The sequence below is a fragment of the Melospiza georgiana genome, chromosome 11, assembly GCF_028018845.1.
Source record: "Melospiza georgiana isolate bMelGeo1 chromosome 11, bMelGeo1.pri, whole genome shotgun sequence".
NCBI lineage: Eukaryota > Metazoa > Chordata > Aves > Passeriformes > Passerellidae > Melospiza > Melospiza georgiana.
Window position 1 is genome coordinate 15,339,583 of NC_080440.1, and position 17,462 is coordinate 15,357,044.

At 44.0% G+C, this 17,462-nt stretch overlaps 2 protein-coding genes and 4 non-coding genes across 24 annotated transcripts in view; 5 read left to right on the top strand and 1 right to left on the bottom strand.

Annotated features, from left to right (window-relative positions):
- Positions 1-9,389, bottom strand: part of PBRM1 (polybromo 1) — a 57,066-nt gene extending 47,677 nt beyond the window's left edge. For 7 of the 18 annotated variants that reach the window (XM_058032334.1, XM_058032328.1, XM_058032327.1 and 4 more), the window contains exons 1-8: positions 9,313-9,389; positions 6,872-7,003; positions 5,779-5,934; positions 4,938-5,035; positions 4,250-4,397; positions 1,861-2,001; positions 1,110-1,226; positions 639-707 (exon numbers count right to left, since the gene is read on the bottom strand). In XM_058032334.1, the coding sequence (XP_057888317.1) occupies positions 639-707; positions 1,110-1,226; positions 1,861-2,001; positions 4,250-4,397; positions 4,938-5,035; positions 5,779-5,934; positions 6,872-6,919 (777 nt within the window). In that variant the 5' untranslated portion in view covers positions 6,920-7,003; positions 9,313-9,389. The remainder of the gene's footprint in view (positions 1-638; positions 708-1,109; positions 1,227-1,860; positions 2,002-4,249; positions 4,398-4,937; positions 5,036-5,778; positions 5,935-6,871; positions 7,004-9,312) is intronic. The other 11 variants (XM_058032337.1, XM_058032329.1, XM_058032322.1 and 8 more) reach the window with 5 other exon arrangements.
- Positions 9,390-9,511: 122 nt separating this feature from the next.
- On the top strand, positions 9,512-17,138 carry GNL3 (G protein nucleolar 3). 2 transcript variants are annotated; one of them, XM_058032273.1, is made up of 15 exons: positions 9,512-9,566; positions 9,785-9,843; positions 9,940-10,077; positions 10,714-10,827; positions 10,992-11,075; positions 11,315-11,450; positions 11,913-12,016; positions 12,277-12,412; positions 12,874-12,961; positions 13,344-13,527; positions 14,478-14,620; positions 15,301-15,437; positions 15,893-16,119; positions 16,323-16,404; positions 16,494-17,138. In XM_058032273.1, exons 1-15 carry the CDS (start codon positions 9,554-9,556, stop codon positions 16,580-16,582), a joined length of 1,734 nt encoding a protein of 577 aa, XP_057888256.1. In that variant the 5' UTR covers positions 9,512-9,553; the 3' UTR covers positions 16,583-17,138. The 2 variants fall into 2 exon arrangements, with proteins under 2 accessions (XP_057888256.1, XP_057888255.1); XM_058032272.1 differs by having other exon boundaries at positions 9,513-9,566; positions 15,893-16,128; positions 16,494-17,137.
- LOC131088342 (small nucleolar RNA SNORD19) lies at positions 11,506-11,578 on the top strand. Its single transcript, XR_009115089.1, has one exon. It is a non-coding gene; the product is annotated as a small nucleolar RNA SNORD19 (small nucleolar RNA).
- On the top strand, positions 12,705-12,775 carry LOC131088343 (small nucleolar RNA SNORD19). The gene has a single exon (XR_009115090.1). It is a non-coding gene; the product is annotated as a small nucleolar RNA SNORD19 (small nucleolar RNA).
- Positions 13,204-13,279, top strand: LOC131088345 (small nucleolar RNA SNORD69). The gene has a single exon (XR_009115092.1). It is a non-coding gene; the product is annotated as a small nucleolar RNA SNORD69 (small nucleolar RNA).
- Positions 13,782-13,858, top strand: LOC131088344 (small nucleolar RNA SNORD19). The gene has a single exon (XR_009115091.1). It is a non-coding gene; the product is annotated as a small nucleolar RNA SNORD19 (small nucleolar RNA).
- Positions 17,139-17,462: the final 324 nt, after the last annotated feature.

Sequence of the window (17,462 nt, forward strand, 5' to 3'; positions counted from 1 at the left end):
GAAAAGCAACTTATTTGAAAAGACAACAGATAAGTATCTGCAAAAAGTAATCAAAGACAGTAGCATAGATATGTGCTAAGTCTTTATAAAGCTCATGAATGCTAAGATTGAAAAAACACTTAAAAGATAACAGTACCCTTACTTTGAAGAGTTCTGACAAAATGCTGTTTTAACTTTATTCTCTAGTTCAATCAGTCTATGTCCTATCCCTACTATACAAAATGCTAGAATTACAGAACAGTATTTCAAATTATTGGAGAAGTGAGATGAAAAATGCATCAGTACAAAACATCTATTTATAGCACTAGAACAGAAGTAGGTGATGATAATGCACAACCAAGCCTCAGCACTCCTATGTTTTACATGAGCAGCACTTGTCAAGGAACTGCTTTAAGCCATTAAACATCAAGGAACCCGAGATATTCTGGCTCAAAGCCAGCACTCCACAGCTCACAATGCCTGATCTTCCACACAGCATCTTCTGCAGCACTAACCCAGCACAGAACATTGAATCACCACAGTGTGCAGGTTTTTTAATAGCAGAGGGAAAGCTCACTGCCTTTCCTGCCACCATAAATCGTGACTTCTAACAATTCTGTTAAAAAAGGCTGTACCCTGACACATTAATATGTTCATACCTGTATCCTCTGGGCAATGGTTTTAAGATCTATGGGTTCCTTTATTATTGCATAATAATCTGGATATTGCTGGAAAACAGAAAGAATTTATGTATTACTATAAACAGTCACAAAGGTTTTATTCTAACAGCTCACAGAACAAGCCATTAGATGAATTGAAGGTAAGAACAGTGTAAGCCTCAAATGAGGCAGATACAAGGAATCAATAAAGTGACATAAAAGACCAGGTCTGATTGAAAAGCCATGGTGATAGTTTTCAGAATATTTATTCTGCTGGTTAAAACTTTCACCTCAAAAACAGAACACCACTGTTCTGAAACAGAGCAGTACAAACAGGTACAGGAGTTTGCCACTGATGAGGCAGAAACAGAGAGCTGCACCCTGAGCATGGCCATCAGAGCCTGTAACACCAGTTACAGAAATGTCCAGGCTTCCAGCTTAGCACACAACCCACATTACTGAAATACTCACCACTTTAGAAGGAAGTTTCTGAAACAGTTCACTTATGAGTCGTCCTGAGGGGTTTGTGGCAACAGCTATAGCATCAAGAAGCTGCTCCAGAATTTCCTTCAGGTAACCTGGAGATGACTAATGTAAGAAACAAAAATTACAGAAAGTAAGTTTGAATAGCAGCCAGAGTGGAGGGCTTCAAGTTGTGCTGAATATTTCAAAGGCAGAAAAAATCAGCTACAAAATAGATGATGCAACTTTGGAAGACAGTATTGTTTATGCAGGTAAAGGTACACTAAAAAACTCTAATTTCATCTTTACACTGCAGACTGTCAGACACACACCACAGTTACTGAAAACGTGCATCCCAACATCACAAACACCAGGCTAGCCCAAATTTCCTCTCATAACACTCCAGGAACAGCTGCACTGACTGAATGGGGCACTGGCTGACAACTGATGTCATTAGACATGAATCTTCCTTGTAACCAACCTCAATGCTGGCATGAACCCAAGCACACTTCATATTATTCCAACTAAACCAGAACCATGCTTTACCAATATCAGAAACCCTCACAGCTTTTTTTGCTAGGCAAAAGTGAAACACATACACAATGTTGTGAAGTGATGAACTAATAAACTTGCACAACAAATACCCTTTGGGGCATAATTTAACAATGAAAATGTTACTCAATGAATTTCACCCTCTCAGAGCCAGCTGACATCCACAGTTACAGCCCTCCCCTTCTGCAGCTGTCATGCCCACACTTACTAATTCAGAATTTGCTTGATTGTCATGTCCTTCCTCATCATCATCATCATCCTCAGCATCACCTTTCTGAACAAATTCATTTTTTGTGCGCAAATACAGCTCCCATAGTTTGCAGGCAGCTTTATATTCAGGAGAATCTGGCTGTAAAAACAAATCAAATATTACAATCAAAATTCAGGGCACTCTCATCTGGAGGAAATTTGTAAGTTACCAGCTGAAAGTTATTAAATATGAGCAATAGAAAACTTAGGAAATTCCTGCTTCATTTGTTCTTTGACAGAGGAGGTAAGAATTACAATAAGCACTAGAAAATATAACCTGTATCACTCAAAAGCATCCAAGCCTTTCAGAAAACTTTGCAATAAAACTAGCTGGGTCGAGGCTTGGACAAGCCAACTAGATGAATCTGAGAAATCATTGGCTTTTGTTGAAGTACACCATCAGCATTTAAAACAGATTAAATTTCAGTATGCCACAAATCTGATTAATGCCAATACTGCTGTCATGGCATGGCACTTGAAAATGAACTTCTATAGAAGAATGCCAATAAATATCTTTGAAAGCACTGCAATGGTTTGGTTTACACTCAGCATTCACTGGGCAATTCCAAAGAACCTGACAACATGCTACCACCTGGGTACACCTCTCGATACATCTTTTAGAAGAGGTAGAAGCATTAGTTAGAAAATTAATTTTAAAAATACAGAGCTGATAGTGGCAAGCAAGCACGTGCCTATTACCCGCTACACAGAACAAAGAGAGCTTTTCCACCCGTGTATTTTTCCTTCCCTCTCCTCTGTCATTTAGGCTCTATTTCAGGTATTCCTGCTGATAATATCACCTTATTACTGCTGATTGCACTCTTCTTACTTCACTCTCTCAACCTCTGACAGCTTGTAATACAAATGAGAAACCAACATGAGAACTGTTCTTAATCTTGCCTTATTAGGCTTAAATATTCTCAGCACATTAGACCAGATGTTGCTTATGAAGAGCAGATTTTTTAAGGGTATCCTGCTCCACAAATCTGCTTCCTTCTGTATGAATGCAAGATGCTCAGGAGTGAGAGACTTGACCAGAAATACAAAAAAACCCCAAAGGCTGCATCTCTGCTGGAGCACTGCCAATAAAACATCTGCTAGAACAAAGACCTTGACAATCAATCCCTGTCCCTGGTTTGTCCATGCCATGGAGCTGCCTGGGGAAGGTAAAAGGTGAAAAGAAGAAGAGGTTAAGTTTTTGTGCCACAGCTCCATAAATCTCTGGAATGCCAACATTCCTTCATCCTGCAATAATGGATACCTATTTTTAGTCTAATGCAAGATCTCTATGACACAGTCAAATTTTGAGCCCACAATTCTATAGGTAAAGGCAGCACACATTCTGTAAAATCCCAGTCATTCTCTTCTGCCACCAACCCATTAATGCTGGGGTTTTCACACTGAGTGCCTTGCAAAGCTCCAGGAGTACAAAATGGATTTGGAAATCTTTGTGCTTTTCCTCCTGGAAGCAGAATGTAGAAATGCATTAAGCCACAAATCTGTTTTCGAGAAGCTACTACACGCACACAAGTGAAACAAACATTGCCTTTCTGGATGTCACCTGGCTACCCCAGCTGGGTTATTCAGAAGGAACTCATTTGGATCATCTTCAAAGTCAAAGATATGTGAAAGGCAATATTAGCAGGTTTAGATTTGCTGTACCATCTCATTCACCACATACAACTTCACTGGCTTATGGAGTGAAACATTAAACAATATTAATCCAATTTTTTCCCCCACTTCCTTATGAAAACTGCAATAAAACCCATTAGTATCCATAATAAAACACACACCCAGTTTGGGGGAATTGCCATGGGGATTGTCTTGATGACATTAAATTCACATCAATCATCACTGACTATGACAGTCATTGTGCCTTTTTTTTATTTTATTAAGTGGCAAATGGAAGAGAAAGATTCAGCACTCCTATCATAAGCTTGCTGTGAGCATAAACTTTTCCTTCTGGGAGGGAAAAAAAAAGAAATCTTTCTCCATTTCAAAGGTGGAGAGGGTGTTGTAAACACAGAGGATGTTGTAAAATGAGGAGGCTTTGACAGAGGAATATTTTTCTCAGTTTATATCTCTGTTTTTGCTTTTAACCTCTTTTGGAAAACTACATGAAGATCATCCCCACTTTATTTTATGATTTTCCACAGAAAAATTGTTATAGCAGGGCATTTTATAAAGATACAGGCAACATTATGGAAATTTATGCAAATAACTGCAATATGTGCTGTTTTCTTACCAATAATACTTCAGCCTAAACTGAAGAGGTTTTAGCCAAACCAAGGCAGAATTTGAACATCTCTACTCCTTTTACAATGGATTTGAGCCTTTAGTTTGCTCACCTTATAGTAAGCCTTTGCATTGTTAAAGAGAAGCTGGAAATCAGCAGTCAGCACATTCACATCATCATATTCCTCCATCTTCAGCTTTTGTTGGATTTTCATTAAATCAATTGGCTGAGAAACCACTTCATAATAATCTGGCTGATTTCTGTTGCAATGACAAAAACAGGCATCATGTTCCAAGCAGTAAAACCCAAACCACAGCACTAAAGCTTGTGCATGTTTATGACTAAATAAACCAAAGAAAGTTCCAATACATTTCTGTTACAGCTAAAAGATGTGGGCAGTGCTCTATCAGTCAGCTCACTTCATGTACTGTTACTGTCCTCAATTTTCTGAGTTTAAGAGAAAATTCAGACTCAGCTACTGCATTTTCAAGGGTCACTTCTATTAACCCTCCCAAGCTGTGTCCTTAGTATTACATCCCACCACTTATATAGAATATCTTATAATCCAAGGCATGGATGTTTTAAGCAGGTAATACAAATTAATTCAGTGTATCCTTTTTTTTCCTGAAAAAGAGCACCAATGTAAGCTCATCCCATTGAATAATTAAATCAAACACTGATGTGAAATGATGGCAAATTTAGCTTAGATTTTTCACAAATTATTGCTGAAGTATTTATCAATTTCCACTTGTCCCTGATTAAATCTCAGGTTCAAGGTTTAACCAGACCTGTGGCCTCACCTTCTCTTGGGTGCCCTGATGAAGAGCTCACAGAGGAGCCTGCCCTGCTCATCTTTGTAGTCTCTGATGGTGTTGTAGAGCTCATGGCAGACAGCAATCTGAAAGGCAAGAACAATGAAATAAGGAAAAGGGAGAGAATTTTAAGGAGGTAACAAACAAAAGCATGCTTACAAAGGGAAGGACAAACTGCCAATCCAAAGCATGCCCTAAAGCAGAAGTGAGAAGCAACTGGAGCACCTCACACTTTAGCAGGATACCTGACAAGTGTGCCAGGTACTGCAGGATCTCCATTTATTTTTTGAACACAAGGAGCTTTATTTGAATATTAATTCTAAGTAAAATACCCAACATGTAAATTAATTCACTGCAATGCTCTCCAGGTTGCAGGCATCTACAATAACAACAGGGGTTCTTCTGCCCTGCAGTTAATTAACATTAGACTGCTCATGCACAGGCATAGCAGAGGCATTGTACACTTCAGCAATCACTGCCTGTGCTATTCCCCACTCATCCTCTGCATTTGCTACGCAGACAAAGCTCTCTACTTCTGCACATTATGATTTCAGCTCATTCTCCAACATCCTTCCATCTGCTAAAATTGTCAGCAAAAAGAGAAAAGCAGCAAAATCAAAACAGCAAAGAAAAACATGAAAGTGGTGAGCCAGGACCAAGCCAAGCCAAAGCTGAACCAGGTCCTAAACACAGCTCAGCCAAAGCAGGAACAGATTCAGGACCAGTGTACATGTGCAACATAAGGTCATTAATTTTACATTCCAGCATAATCCACACAGGGATACAGCATCCCCAAGAAAAAAGGTGCCATCAGTAAGAAGGTACTAACAGGATCTACAGTTGGGAGGTTGGAAAGTCTCCTCCTCTTCCTGCTGGGGCCTGGAACATTGGTGGAGTGATGGGCGTCGTCGAAGTCCCCGCCGCTGACGCTGCTGGAAGGAGAGGTTGCTCTTCGCCTCTTGGAACCCATGGAATCCAACTTCTTCTATAATGAACAGAAACCTTCTTAAAGCCCTGGCATTGCATCCAAACCCTCTGCTCAGAGCTACCCACAGAGCTAGCAAAGCTTCACATGATACATTTGCCAAATGCTATTTCTGTAAACTCCAACTTGGTGGAAATTCCCAATGGTAAAGGGAAATCAAAATGCTCCTACAGTTTTATAGTCACCAATGACAGCAAGGCCAGAAACCCCCAAGCTCACACTGAATTAGCAACTCTTCACAGAATATATTCTTAAATTCCACAATTTCATACCCCATCACATGCACAACAACTAAGCAAAACCACTGTGTAAAAACTCTTCATTCCATGTCAAACTAAAAAACCACAAAAAACAGACCAACAGAGAAAAAAAAAACAACCAAGCAAAACAAATTACAAATGAAAAGGGTCAGAGAATACCTTGTGTTACATTCAAGTGAAAAGAAGGTCTGGATCACCCTGGGACCTCCTGCTCCCACTTTCTGTGTGGGATGTATGGCTCAACCATGGGGAAGCAGGGAAAGCCCCCTCCTCTTTTGGCCATAGCTTTGCATTTACCAACACAAGCAGTGACAAATGAATAACCACCATCCAACAACTATGGTAATTTATGGAACAAGTTGTTGGCTCTTTCCCAACTTCCACTGACAGCACCAGAAAAGTATCTTTATTTGGGGCCATCTCAAAGGCTGAGGACAGAACAGATGCATCCATCCCTATCCCCATTTTCCAATCAAACCCAGGGATCTCTTTTAGGAGGCACTCAGATGCTTGACAAGGTATGGCAGCACAATATAACTGAATTAAAGCATTTTTGTTAGAGACAGAGATAAGTGCAGGCACACACGTGAGATGAATAAGGTAGGAATAATTAACAGTTAGGAAAAAGAAAAGCAAAAGGTCAAGGCAGAGGGATGGAGACACAATCAATAATTTACCAGATTTACCAGAGTAGAACCAGCACCTCGAAAAGCCAATCTCCTCATAGTGTCTGATGGGCAAGCACAGATACTGCGAGAAGGAGACACTCTAAGAGTGCCAAACCAGAAATGGTGTTAGTACAGCCACAACTGGAAGACAAGAAAAAGGAAAGAGAGAGGAAAGAAAATTCAGAGTAGGTAGATAAAGAATAAAATCAAAGAATAAAGTGGATAATTACAGTGACAGAGAAAAAAAGCAAGAAACAGAAGGCAACTTTTTTTAGCCCAGCAGAAACTCTACGAAGTAATTTTGTACACAGAATGCTAGACACTTCTGTCATTGTCACAGTAAAAATACATTTCTCTAATGTTCCTGAATATGCATTAGAGATTTCACAGCCACTTGCTAGAGAATGATTCATCAAGCAGAGCAGAAAGTAAACAGAAGTGATACCTGACCTGAGAGTACAAACCAGAAAGCTGCAAGTTACAGAATGCAAAGCAGAAAAGTGCTTATAACAACATAATCTTAAGGTCAACAAACACTTAATAAACTCTAAGAAGATGCACCTCCAACACTCTTCAGGGTAGATTTTTATATTCAGAAGTAAGCACTAAATATGCAGCCATACACTAAAAAAAACAGTTTCAATTTCTATGCAGTCTCCAAGCCTGATTATTTTCACAGAAATTCCATGTGAAATATACAGAACCATTTTATGGCAAAATGTTTGCTTCTCTGTAGTTCTTCCAACTCCTGCCTTCAATCTAACCCCAGAGAGGTTCTGTTCCTGTTCAGCACTCTGGACATTTTCATAACATGGACATGCAGAGAAGCCCTGTGGTTTATCAGCAGGCAATTCATTTTGGGAACTGACAACAGCCTCAAGCCTTGGCACTGCCTCCAACTTCCATCTGAGGGCTACAGTCTGGAGTGGCTGCACCAGGTACATGCTGGGAAACACAAGCCCTGGGTTGTGGAAGAAAGGCAGGAGGGACTACCAGAATCAATAATTCTGCTTCAACCGGGAACCCAAGAGTACACTCAGTCCAGTCCCATCCTGAAATAAAAATTCGGGAACCTCCCTGCCAGCACCTGCCTGCAGGCTGCACATCAGCTGCTGCATGTCCACTGTTCCAGGCACAATGCTGTGGCTCTCAGCCATACTGTGACACTGCTGTGATCAAGGTACCCTCACCACTCACACACAGCCTCCAAAACACGTTTTTCTCCTCCAATAACCATGCAAAACACTGATCTGTCTGGACAACATCACAAACACTCAGTGAGAGACCTGCTGATGTAACACTCACTGAAGGCGAGGCTCCAAAACACAAACTTCTCCCTAAACTGCCACACTTCCAGCACAGAGAGCTCAGCTGTGCACAGAAACACAGTTTTACTGCAGAACCCCTCTCCCCGAGCTTCTTCTGCAATTGCACTGCTGGCTCACAACAGTCACACCAACAATCTCCACTGCTATCAATGAGCACCTCCAATGCAACAGGAGCTTGAGCATCTCCTCGGTAATTGCCTCACCAGCCAGAAAAATGTCACAAAACCACAGCAAGGAATTACTAATTCACAGGTACACTGATATACACAACGGGGAAAGGAAGGCTGTCTCTCCCAAAAGCTGCACAGAAGGACCACAAGTGTCACTCCAATCTCCCCACACCAACAGGTTTTACACACGTCGGACATCACACACTTAAAATAAAACATTCTAGCACTCTAGAGGTTCATTTTCTGCCTCCTGGCAGAGAGCTAAAAACCAATAGATACCACGGATAGTATGTATTGCCATCAGGATCTCCCACGTTTCACCAGAAACACGAAACACGGTAAATTTAGCCAAGGGAACAGGGGAGGGAAACGCAGCCGGAATCTCCCCCGGTTACCGATCGCACAGAAAGCTGCCACGGGATGGGAAGAGGGGGCTGGCAGCGACCAGGCACGGTGAAAGGGCAAAGCTGGGGAAAAGCGAGAGAGACAACACAGCCACCGCTTTATCCACACCGGGACAAGGAACAAAGACACCGAACGTGTGATTGCCCCGAGGCGGCGGAGCCCCAGCCCGGGAGCTGAGGGGTTATCCCCGGCAGGAAACAAAGGGAAGCCCTTTCCCGGCTCCGGACCGTGTCCCGGGCCCGCCCCGCGCTGCCGCCACCGCGGGCAGGACCCGCCGCTGTGCCCGGGCCCGCCCCGGGAGCGGCCGTTGTCACCCCGCGGGCCCGGCCCGGCGCCGGCACGGGGAACACGGCGGGAACGGGGCGGGAAGGAAGCGCTGAGGCGCACCCGGCCCGGCGACACGGCCCGGGCCCGGGGCGGGTGACAGGGGCGGGCGGCGCTCGGCGCCCCGGGCCCGGCGCGGCCGCTGCGCGCTCGGGCGGCGCCGCCACACAAAGGGAGGCAGCGGCCTCCAAGCTCCGGCCCGCGCCCCGCCCGCGCCGCTCACCCCGCCGGCTCCGCTCCGCCTCCCGCAGCCGCGGCCGACCCGGGGTGGGTGCGCGGGGTCCGCCCGGCCCGGCCCGTCCCGTCCCGCCGGTACCGCCCGTCCCGACACCGCCGGTGCCGCCGCCGCCGCTGTCGCAAAGCGCGCCCGGCCGCCCAACGCGCCGAGCCCGCGCGACACCCCGGCGGGGCAGCGCCGGCGCGCTTTACGGCAGCGCCCGCCGGCGGGAGCACGTGGCGGCGCCATGAAGCGACCGAGTGAGCGCCGGGAGCGGCTCCGGGACGGGACAGAAGGGGCCAGGATGGGCGCGGGAGGCGGCCCAGCACCGGGGGGTGGCGGCCGCCTGTGGCCAAGCGAGCGGCGGCGATCGAGGGGGCGGGAATCGGGGACCGGGGCTCGGGGGAGCGGCGGCGGGAGCTCGGTGGCGGGGATGTGCGTGTCGGTGCACGGCGCTGACGGGCGCGGTGCCTTGCAGAGCTGCGGAAGGCGAGCAAGAGGCTGAGCTGCCACAAGCGCTACAAGATCCAGAAGAAGGTGAGGCCCGGCCCCGGTGCCGCGTTTGGCCGTCCCGGGGCCGCCGCGCTGCGGTTCCGGGCCTTGGGCTGAGGAGATTTCTTGTGCCCGCTTCAGATCAGAGAACACCACCGGAAAGTCCGGAAAGAGGCCAAGAAACGCGGACACAAAAAACCCAAGAAAGATCCCGGAATTCCCAGTGCGGCGCCGTTTAAGGAGGAGCTTCTGCGGGAAGCGGAGCAGAGAAAGCAGAGGGTAAAACGCAGTTTGTGGTAAAGAGGGCAAAAACCGAGAGGGCAAAACCATCCCTCTCTTTATGGAAGCTTTGTGTGCATAAGTGAGCACTCGGAGGAACAGTCATGGTAGACGGTCCCAGCAGACTCGTTCTTTGGAAAAACGATGCATTTATTTCCAGCATGGTACAGTGTGCAACGCTGGAAATATGAGCAAATCAAATAATGATTTGCTCTTTTATTTTTAACTTTTGTTTCCTCACTGTGCACGGGAACGTGCTGGAAGGGACATTTCTAACGCAGTCAGAACTCCCTGTGGTGCTTGGATACAGAAATGGCCCATCAGGGTGCTGGGAGTTAAATGATGGCATTATGGGATTATACAGAAAATAGGGATCTGCTGTCTGCAGGGTGGACTAATGTGAGATTTGTCAGCTGTAGGGGTGGCTGCAGAGCTGCTGCTTTGGGATCAAGCTAATGCATGGCTGCCTCTGGGTAGGATGCAAAAAAAAAAAAATAAAAATCCCCAGAGTCACTTGGATAGCCGACTTCTAACTGAGCTGGCTGAGGAGCTTGGGTGAGGAATGGGGAGAAAGAACATTCTTCCTTACCACTTTCAAAGATATCTTATGTGGCCTGGGGTTTTGTTTGCAATCAGCTTGAAGAACTGAAACAAAAGCAGAAGCTCAACAGACAGAAAGAACATGAAAAGAAGAGGAAGCTGGAAGCTAAAAAGAATGCAGCCACAATCAAGGAGAAAGCAGAGGGACAGGTAGGGGTCCTGTCCTCTATGATTTGGATTTCTTGAACATGTAGAAGTCATTCTGAAACTGAACCTTCTTAAGCAGCATGTTACAATTTCATGCTGAATGTACATACAAATATTAGGCACTAATTCTCATTGAAATAATTTCCTTTTGTTTTTATTTGCTTTAGGAATCCTCTGGCAAATCTAAAGGAAGGACTAAAAAACCGCTGAATAAGAATTCTAAGAAATCATTTTGCAGGGAACTCACGAAGGTGAAATGCTTTAACTATTTTTATATCACTATATGAGAGTCAGTAATAAGACCACATGTTATTTTCCTTTTTTTGTATTACTGTTTAGAACACAAAGTTTGTCTGTGAGAAACTAGAACACTAAATAAGGGATTTTACAACAGAAAATATTAACAACTATTTTTCTAAGCCACAGCTATACCAGGATTGTCATCTGGTCTGTGATGTCATGTTTAAGTCTTGTCTTTTTTCTGACCCAGGTGCTTGAGGCCTCAGATGTGGTTCTGGAGGTTTTGGATGCCAGAGATCCAATGGGCTGCAGGTGTCCTCAGCTGGAGCAAGCTGTCACTTCCTCTGGAGGGAACAAAAAGCTGCTCTTGGTTCTGAACAAAATTGGTAAGCAACACAGGTTTTCTCAGAGTGTTACTGGCACTGTGGTCCTCTGGTAGGTGAGCTATGAAGATTTTAAAGGAATCTGACATTTCATTGAAGACATGAGATCCAACTCTGAGCTCACAAATAAGGCTGCAAATTACTAAGTACCAGCAGCTAAGTAAAGAAAATAAAATACCAAGAGCAACAACAAGAGCAAAGGGAACTTTGTGGTGAAGTAGCCTTTGCAAGGACTGTGGGGTAATCCTTCACAGAACATCATTCTGTACCATACAAAGTCTTCTAGCAAGACCCCAGCATTAAAAACCTAATACAGAGGCCAGAAATGTAATTGTCATGTGCTCTGCTAAGGCAGAGACCCTGTGGGCCTTTGGGGAATGCACTCAGTCCTTTATATTAGAGTTCTCAGGGTATTTGTCATGGTAAGGTTAATTTAAGGAGTGAAAGAACTGCTCTTCTTTCCAGATTTAGTGCCAAAGGACAACATAGAGAAATGGTTGAATTATTTGAAGAAAGAGTTTCCAACTGTTGCTTTTAAGTCAGCAACAATGATGAAGGACAAGACTATGGTAAGAGCACTGCAGGCTGTCCCATGAAGAGGTCATGTGTTTGCAGTCATACATGTTAAAACATCTTTAAAATTCCTTTTCCCCTGGTTTGATTGCACTTCTGGGACTAATGGATGTGCCTTTACACGTTGACTGAGCTTTGCAGTACAGTGGGGGAATTCTTACCACTGCAATTACAGTAGATGAATAAATCTGTGTCCATATTTTATCTTCCTTAATAGCTCCTGACCATGGGGTTTTTTTGCCTTTGACTCCTGTAGCAGGAACAGGTCACAAAAAGACATGCACGTGTTGATTTCTCAGAAACCTCTCAGTATTTTGGAAGCAAATGCCTTTTGAAGCTTCTCCAAGGGTATGGCAAGACCCAAGACAGAGCCATTCAGGTTGGGGTGGTAGGTAAGTGTTTGGAGAAACAGGAGGAGTTTTCTTCTCCCATAAAGCTTTGGGATCCTGTATTACTGGACTGAGTAAAACTGCTAACACCTGGTTTGCTAGTGAGCTTTCCAGTCACTGTTCTTTGATCCAAGGCTCTCAGTGTTGTAGTGCTTCAGCTGCCAGGGATCCATGGTGCACTTCCACAGGGATCTGTGGGAGCCCAAAGAAGGCAGGATATGTGCTTCACTGGCACTGCCTGCCTCATGCCTGACAAAAATCCCTTGGAATGCAGCACTACAAATCCTACAAGTGTGAGAAATGAGGATACATTCTTTGTCTTATTTCTGTGAAGACTTCAGATCCAACTCTGATCTCACACTGATGCTTACCTTAGCAAAGATAACTGGTAGAAGCTGTTTTGATGGGTGTTAAAAAGCTGTTTGCTTATTTAACTTACAAGGATTTATGTGATTTTTCCTCAGGTTTCCCTAACGTGGGAAAGAGCAGCATAATCAACAGTCTCAAAGGAAAGCGTGCTTGTAATGTTGGCCTGACAAGAGGTGTTACCAAGTAAGCTCAGCCTGATCAAAGCTGTTCCTTTCCTTGTTTGTTGTGTGTCAGTTACCATGAGTTTGTGTTTCAGTCCTTTAGGGGCAAAGCACACCAGTGTGCAGCTTTAAATGCACATTAAAATCTGCAAGATGAAAGGTATTGATATGTATGATGCAAGCTCTCTCCTTATGTGTCCCTTATCTACACAAGGGATAAACTTATACATAAGCTTGATGTTTTGTTTGTTTAAATGTCTATCCTACACAAAGCACATGATGACAAAACATTGAAACTGACTGTATGAAGTACATTCAATCCAACACTGAGCTTTGTGTCTTGCATCTCTCACCATCACCATCCACTGTGATTATCTGCTCACAGTGCATTTTCCTCTGAACAGGTCCATGCAAGCTGTGCACCTTGATAAGCAGACAAAGATGCTGGACAGTCCAAGTATAATTGCAGATCCTTCTAACAGTGCCCTTGCTCTGGCCCTGAGAAGTATCATAGACCCTGAAGGATCAGACTCAGCAGTTGTGCTTGAAGGAGTAAATGCCATAATAAATCACTGCAGTAAGCAGCAGGTGAGCTCCATCTTTTTTCTATGTCTCTCACTGCATCAGACTTCTCTGTAGGTTTCTTAGGCCCAGTAATGAAAGTTCATTTTGCTGTAGCTAATGCTGATAGTTTTTGAACTGCTTTCCTAAGCATTCAAAGTGGGAATGCCAAGGGTGATCCTTTATCCTTACAAACAGAAGGCAGAACAGCATGCCACAATCCTGACAGCCAGAGTAAAGAGCATTGCTTTTAAGACTTCATCACCATACAATCAGAGAGTGAAAAATGATGATACTGCTTGTATGCTGCCTAGGTTACAGTGAAGACCTCAGATCCAACTCTGATTTCACTCTAGTTTCAAGCAAATTAACCTAAGCCTAATTGCCTTTCAGTTCTTTGAGAAGAGTTTTCACAGACCAGTGTGCTGTCCTGTTGCAGCACATGTCGTGTTTGAGACAGCCACAATACAGAGTATCCCCACACAACTTCAGCAAGCTTCAGCCCACACAGAGTAACACCTTAACTCTTCAGAAGGCTTCAAGCATCTGCCTGTCTTGTTCTTCAGCCCAGCCTTTTATCCCCTCCTGTTGATGCCCTGCACCTGTGTGCCCTCTGCTCCCTTTGGTGGTTGGGCAGTGCCCCTGGGCACTCCCTGGCTCATTGGTCAGTGCTGCTCACCTGCTGCTCACAGCTGTGCCCACTGGGGATGAGGTTCAGCCCCAGCCCCACTCCCAATTATCACAAACTGTGCACCTACACTGTGTCTGCACACCCACGAGTCTGCTTGAATGGCAGATGAGTTTGTTGATGAAGTAGGCATTTTACTTTCTAATGTTTACTCCCACGAGTGTGAGAAAAACAGCTTTTCTCTTACTCTGTCCTCACTTTTATCCAACTTTATTTGCTCTTTTATATTCCTAAAACTGTGAGAAGGATGGGCATGTCTTTCTGAATGTGCCATTTTCTTTTGCCCTAGGTAATGATGCACTATAACATCCCAGATTTCAGGGACCCTGAAGAGTTTTTATCTTTACTGGCTCAGAAGAGGGGCATGCTGAAAAAGGGAGGTGTTCCTGACATAGAAAATATGGCTAAATTAGTGCTTTGTGACTGGACAGGGTATGTATGCTGTGAACTTTGCTCTCTACTGCTCACCTTTTTCTCACTGTTAATCCAGCACAGCAGAAGCACTGAGTCCAGCAAAGTACTTAAAAAGGAGAAGCTGCTTTTTTCCCTTCCTTTCTCACATTTCACTTGGGTAAAGAGCTGGATTGTCCATCAGATTTAGAGGATGCCATCCACAGATAATTTTCTGAAGTAGTGAAGGTTACACAAGAAGAGTCAAAGCCTGTTGCACATTACTCTACAGACAGTGTCTGTAATGGAAATGTGCTTTCCTCTCAAATACCAAGTCTATGTTGTCCTCTTCTGGACAGGAAAGGATATGGCAAACTTTCTGTGGAAATTCAGGGTGGTTCCTATATTCTGAGGGTAGGAATAAATGTAACTCAGATTCAGTAATTGACTGTGACTATCTCCCTTGCTGAAGTGACTCAGCTGCTTTTACAGGCAGGTGATCTGTGGTGACAGCGTGCCATTGCATTTTCCTCTCAGTAGTATTGCATTTTCCTCTCAGGAGTGGGCTATTCCTTAATACTGTTGACAACTTCAGAGTCAGATTTATTATCTATTGAACTGCTGTTAAATAGTTATTAGTTAGAGAGCTTTGTGCTCTGGGTTTTATTTTTAAATACAGTGATTTAATAGTTGTTTTTTAATGCTGATTTTTATTTTCTCAGAGCCAGAATAAAGTACTACTCACAACCTCCAGGATCTCAGAAACCACCACCCTATCTTACAGAACAAAAAATAGCTGAAATGCAGGAAGGCTTTAATTTAAATAACCTAGAACAAGAAAACAGCAACACTGTTCAAGGTAGGACTGTTCCTGTAATAGACTACCATTAACCATAGAGTCACAGATTGGCCTGGCTTGGAAGGGGCCTTAAAGTTCATCTTGTTCCAAACCCCCAGCTGTGGGCAGGGCCACCTTTCACTCTGACCAGACTAGTCAGAGCCCCCTCCAGCTTGGCCTTGAACACTTCTGGGAACTCTGTGCCAGGGCCTCACCATCCTCACAGTAAAGAATTTTTCCCTGCTATCTAAACTCACTTGGGTAAACTCACCTACACTCAAATCCAGGTTTTCCAGCTCTTAGCAGTTTTCTGTAAATGCCTCAGGGAAAGCTTTTCTCAGAGAATTTCCTTGCCTTGATGGCAGAACCCTGTGTGGGAGCCCTGTCTGGCAGGGAGGGGACAGAACTGCAGTGTCCCCACCTGGGGGCTGGGCATTACATCTGTGCTGAACAGACACTTGCTGTGTTTTCTGCAGCTTTAAAGCACCCCAGTCCAGCAAGCAGCATTGCTTTTCAGTCAGCTGGAATGACAAATGGGACAATAGAGGAAAATAAAGTGATAGAGGAAGGGTCAAACTGGGGAAACATGGAAACAAGCAAGGAGGAGGAAGAAGAGGAAGACGAAGAGGAGGAAGAGGAATTCACAGAAAGTGATGATGATGAAGATGATATGGAAGAAGATGATGATGATGATGATGATGATGTCAAAGAGGTAAATGAGGGTTTTATTAGGACGGGGCTTTTTTCCTGAATTAAGGAAGCAACATTGTTCCAAGTCACTTGGCCTCAGCAGTGAGGCTCAGCTATACAAGGGGCCATCCACACTTTCCCCAGGCTCTGTTAGGTTTCATTTGCATGGAAATTTCATCAATGATGTTAAAATAATGTCTGACCTCTGACTTGTAGGAAAGCCAAGTTCAGGTCACCAGAAGAGCAAAGCCTGGAAAACACCAAACAAATCCTACAAATCCCAAGGAGCAGAGGGCAGGTGTGTATTCAGAACCCTGGCTCAGGGATGGGCTCTGGGAGCCCCAGGATTTGCACTGGTTTCACTAACACATGTTTGTCTCTTCTCAGGAAATGAACGTTCCAGATCACTGTCCTTCAGCTTAGACAAACCTGCAGATGAGGATGATGCCTATGATTTTAATACAGACTATGTGTAACAAACCAGGTGGGAAGCACTCTCTGGAGAGCTGCTGCTGGCTTAAAGAGCAGTCAGGAACACTGGGGTTGCAGCACAAGCTGGAGGATGCTGCAGAGCCAGAGCTGCTGCACAGACTCAGCTGTTGCTGTGTCAGATAATGTACATAATAGTGCATCTCCCTGGATAGTTCCAGATTTTATACAGGTCTAGGAAACTGTTATTCAGCTTTGTCATGAAGTTTATTTCCTATATTAAAGCCTATTTTAAAAATTCCTAATAGACTGGTAGTCTGTTCATTTTGCCTTATAAAGTACCTTCCGAGGATAAACCCTTTGTCTTTGAAAGATAACTGATAAATGTTTCATTCTAGCCACGTTCAAACAAATCTGTTTTCCTAGAGGATTACAAAGACTTTACCCTTAGAGCATGACTTTAGACAGTGACTTTTCAGTACATTTTTGCAAAACATCTCCTGTGCATCTGTTTTCTTCCTAAAACTGAAAAGTATGATTTCTGTGTTCTTTGATAAATAGATTTGTTTTCCCTCAGTGTCTGCTGAGGCATAGATTCTTATGGGCAACTTAAGAAGATGTCAAGTGCATACACAAACAGGCAGTTCCTTTAAGCCTGCTAAAATCCAGCTTGCTCAGCTGAATTGCATTGTCAGCTAATCTAAGTAAAATCTTTCAAAATTGATAAGTGAATTTACTTAATTACTCCTAACTGCTTCAAGGACAGGAATGGTTCTTGTTCTAATGGTTCATCAAAACCCAGGAAAAGAAACAATAGGTAACAAACCAGATCAGGGTATCCATAACAGAAACAGAACTACAGGCAGTGACTGCAATGAGAGCAGCAGTTTAAAATCCTTTTAAAGCAGAACTAAAACCATATTCACA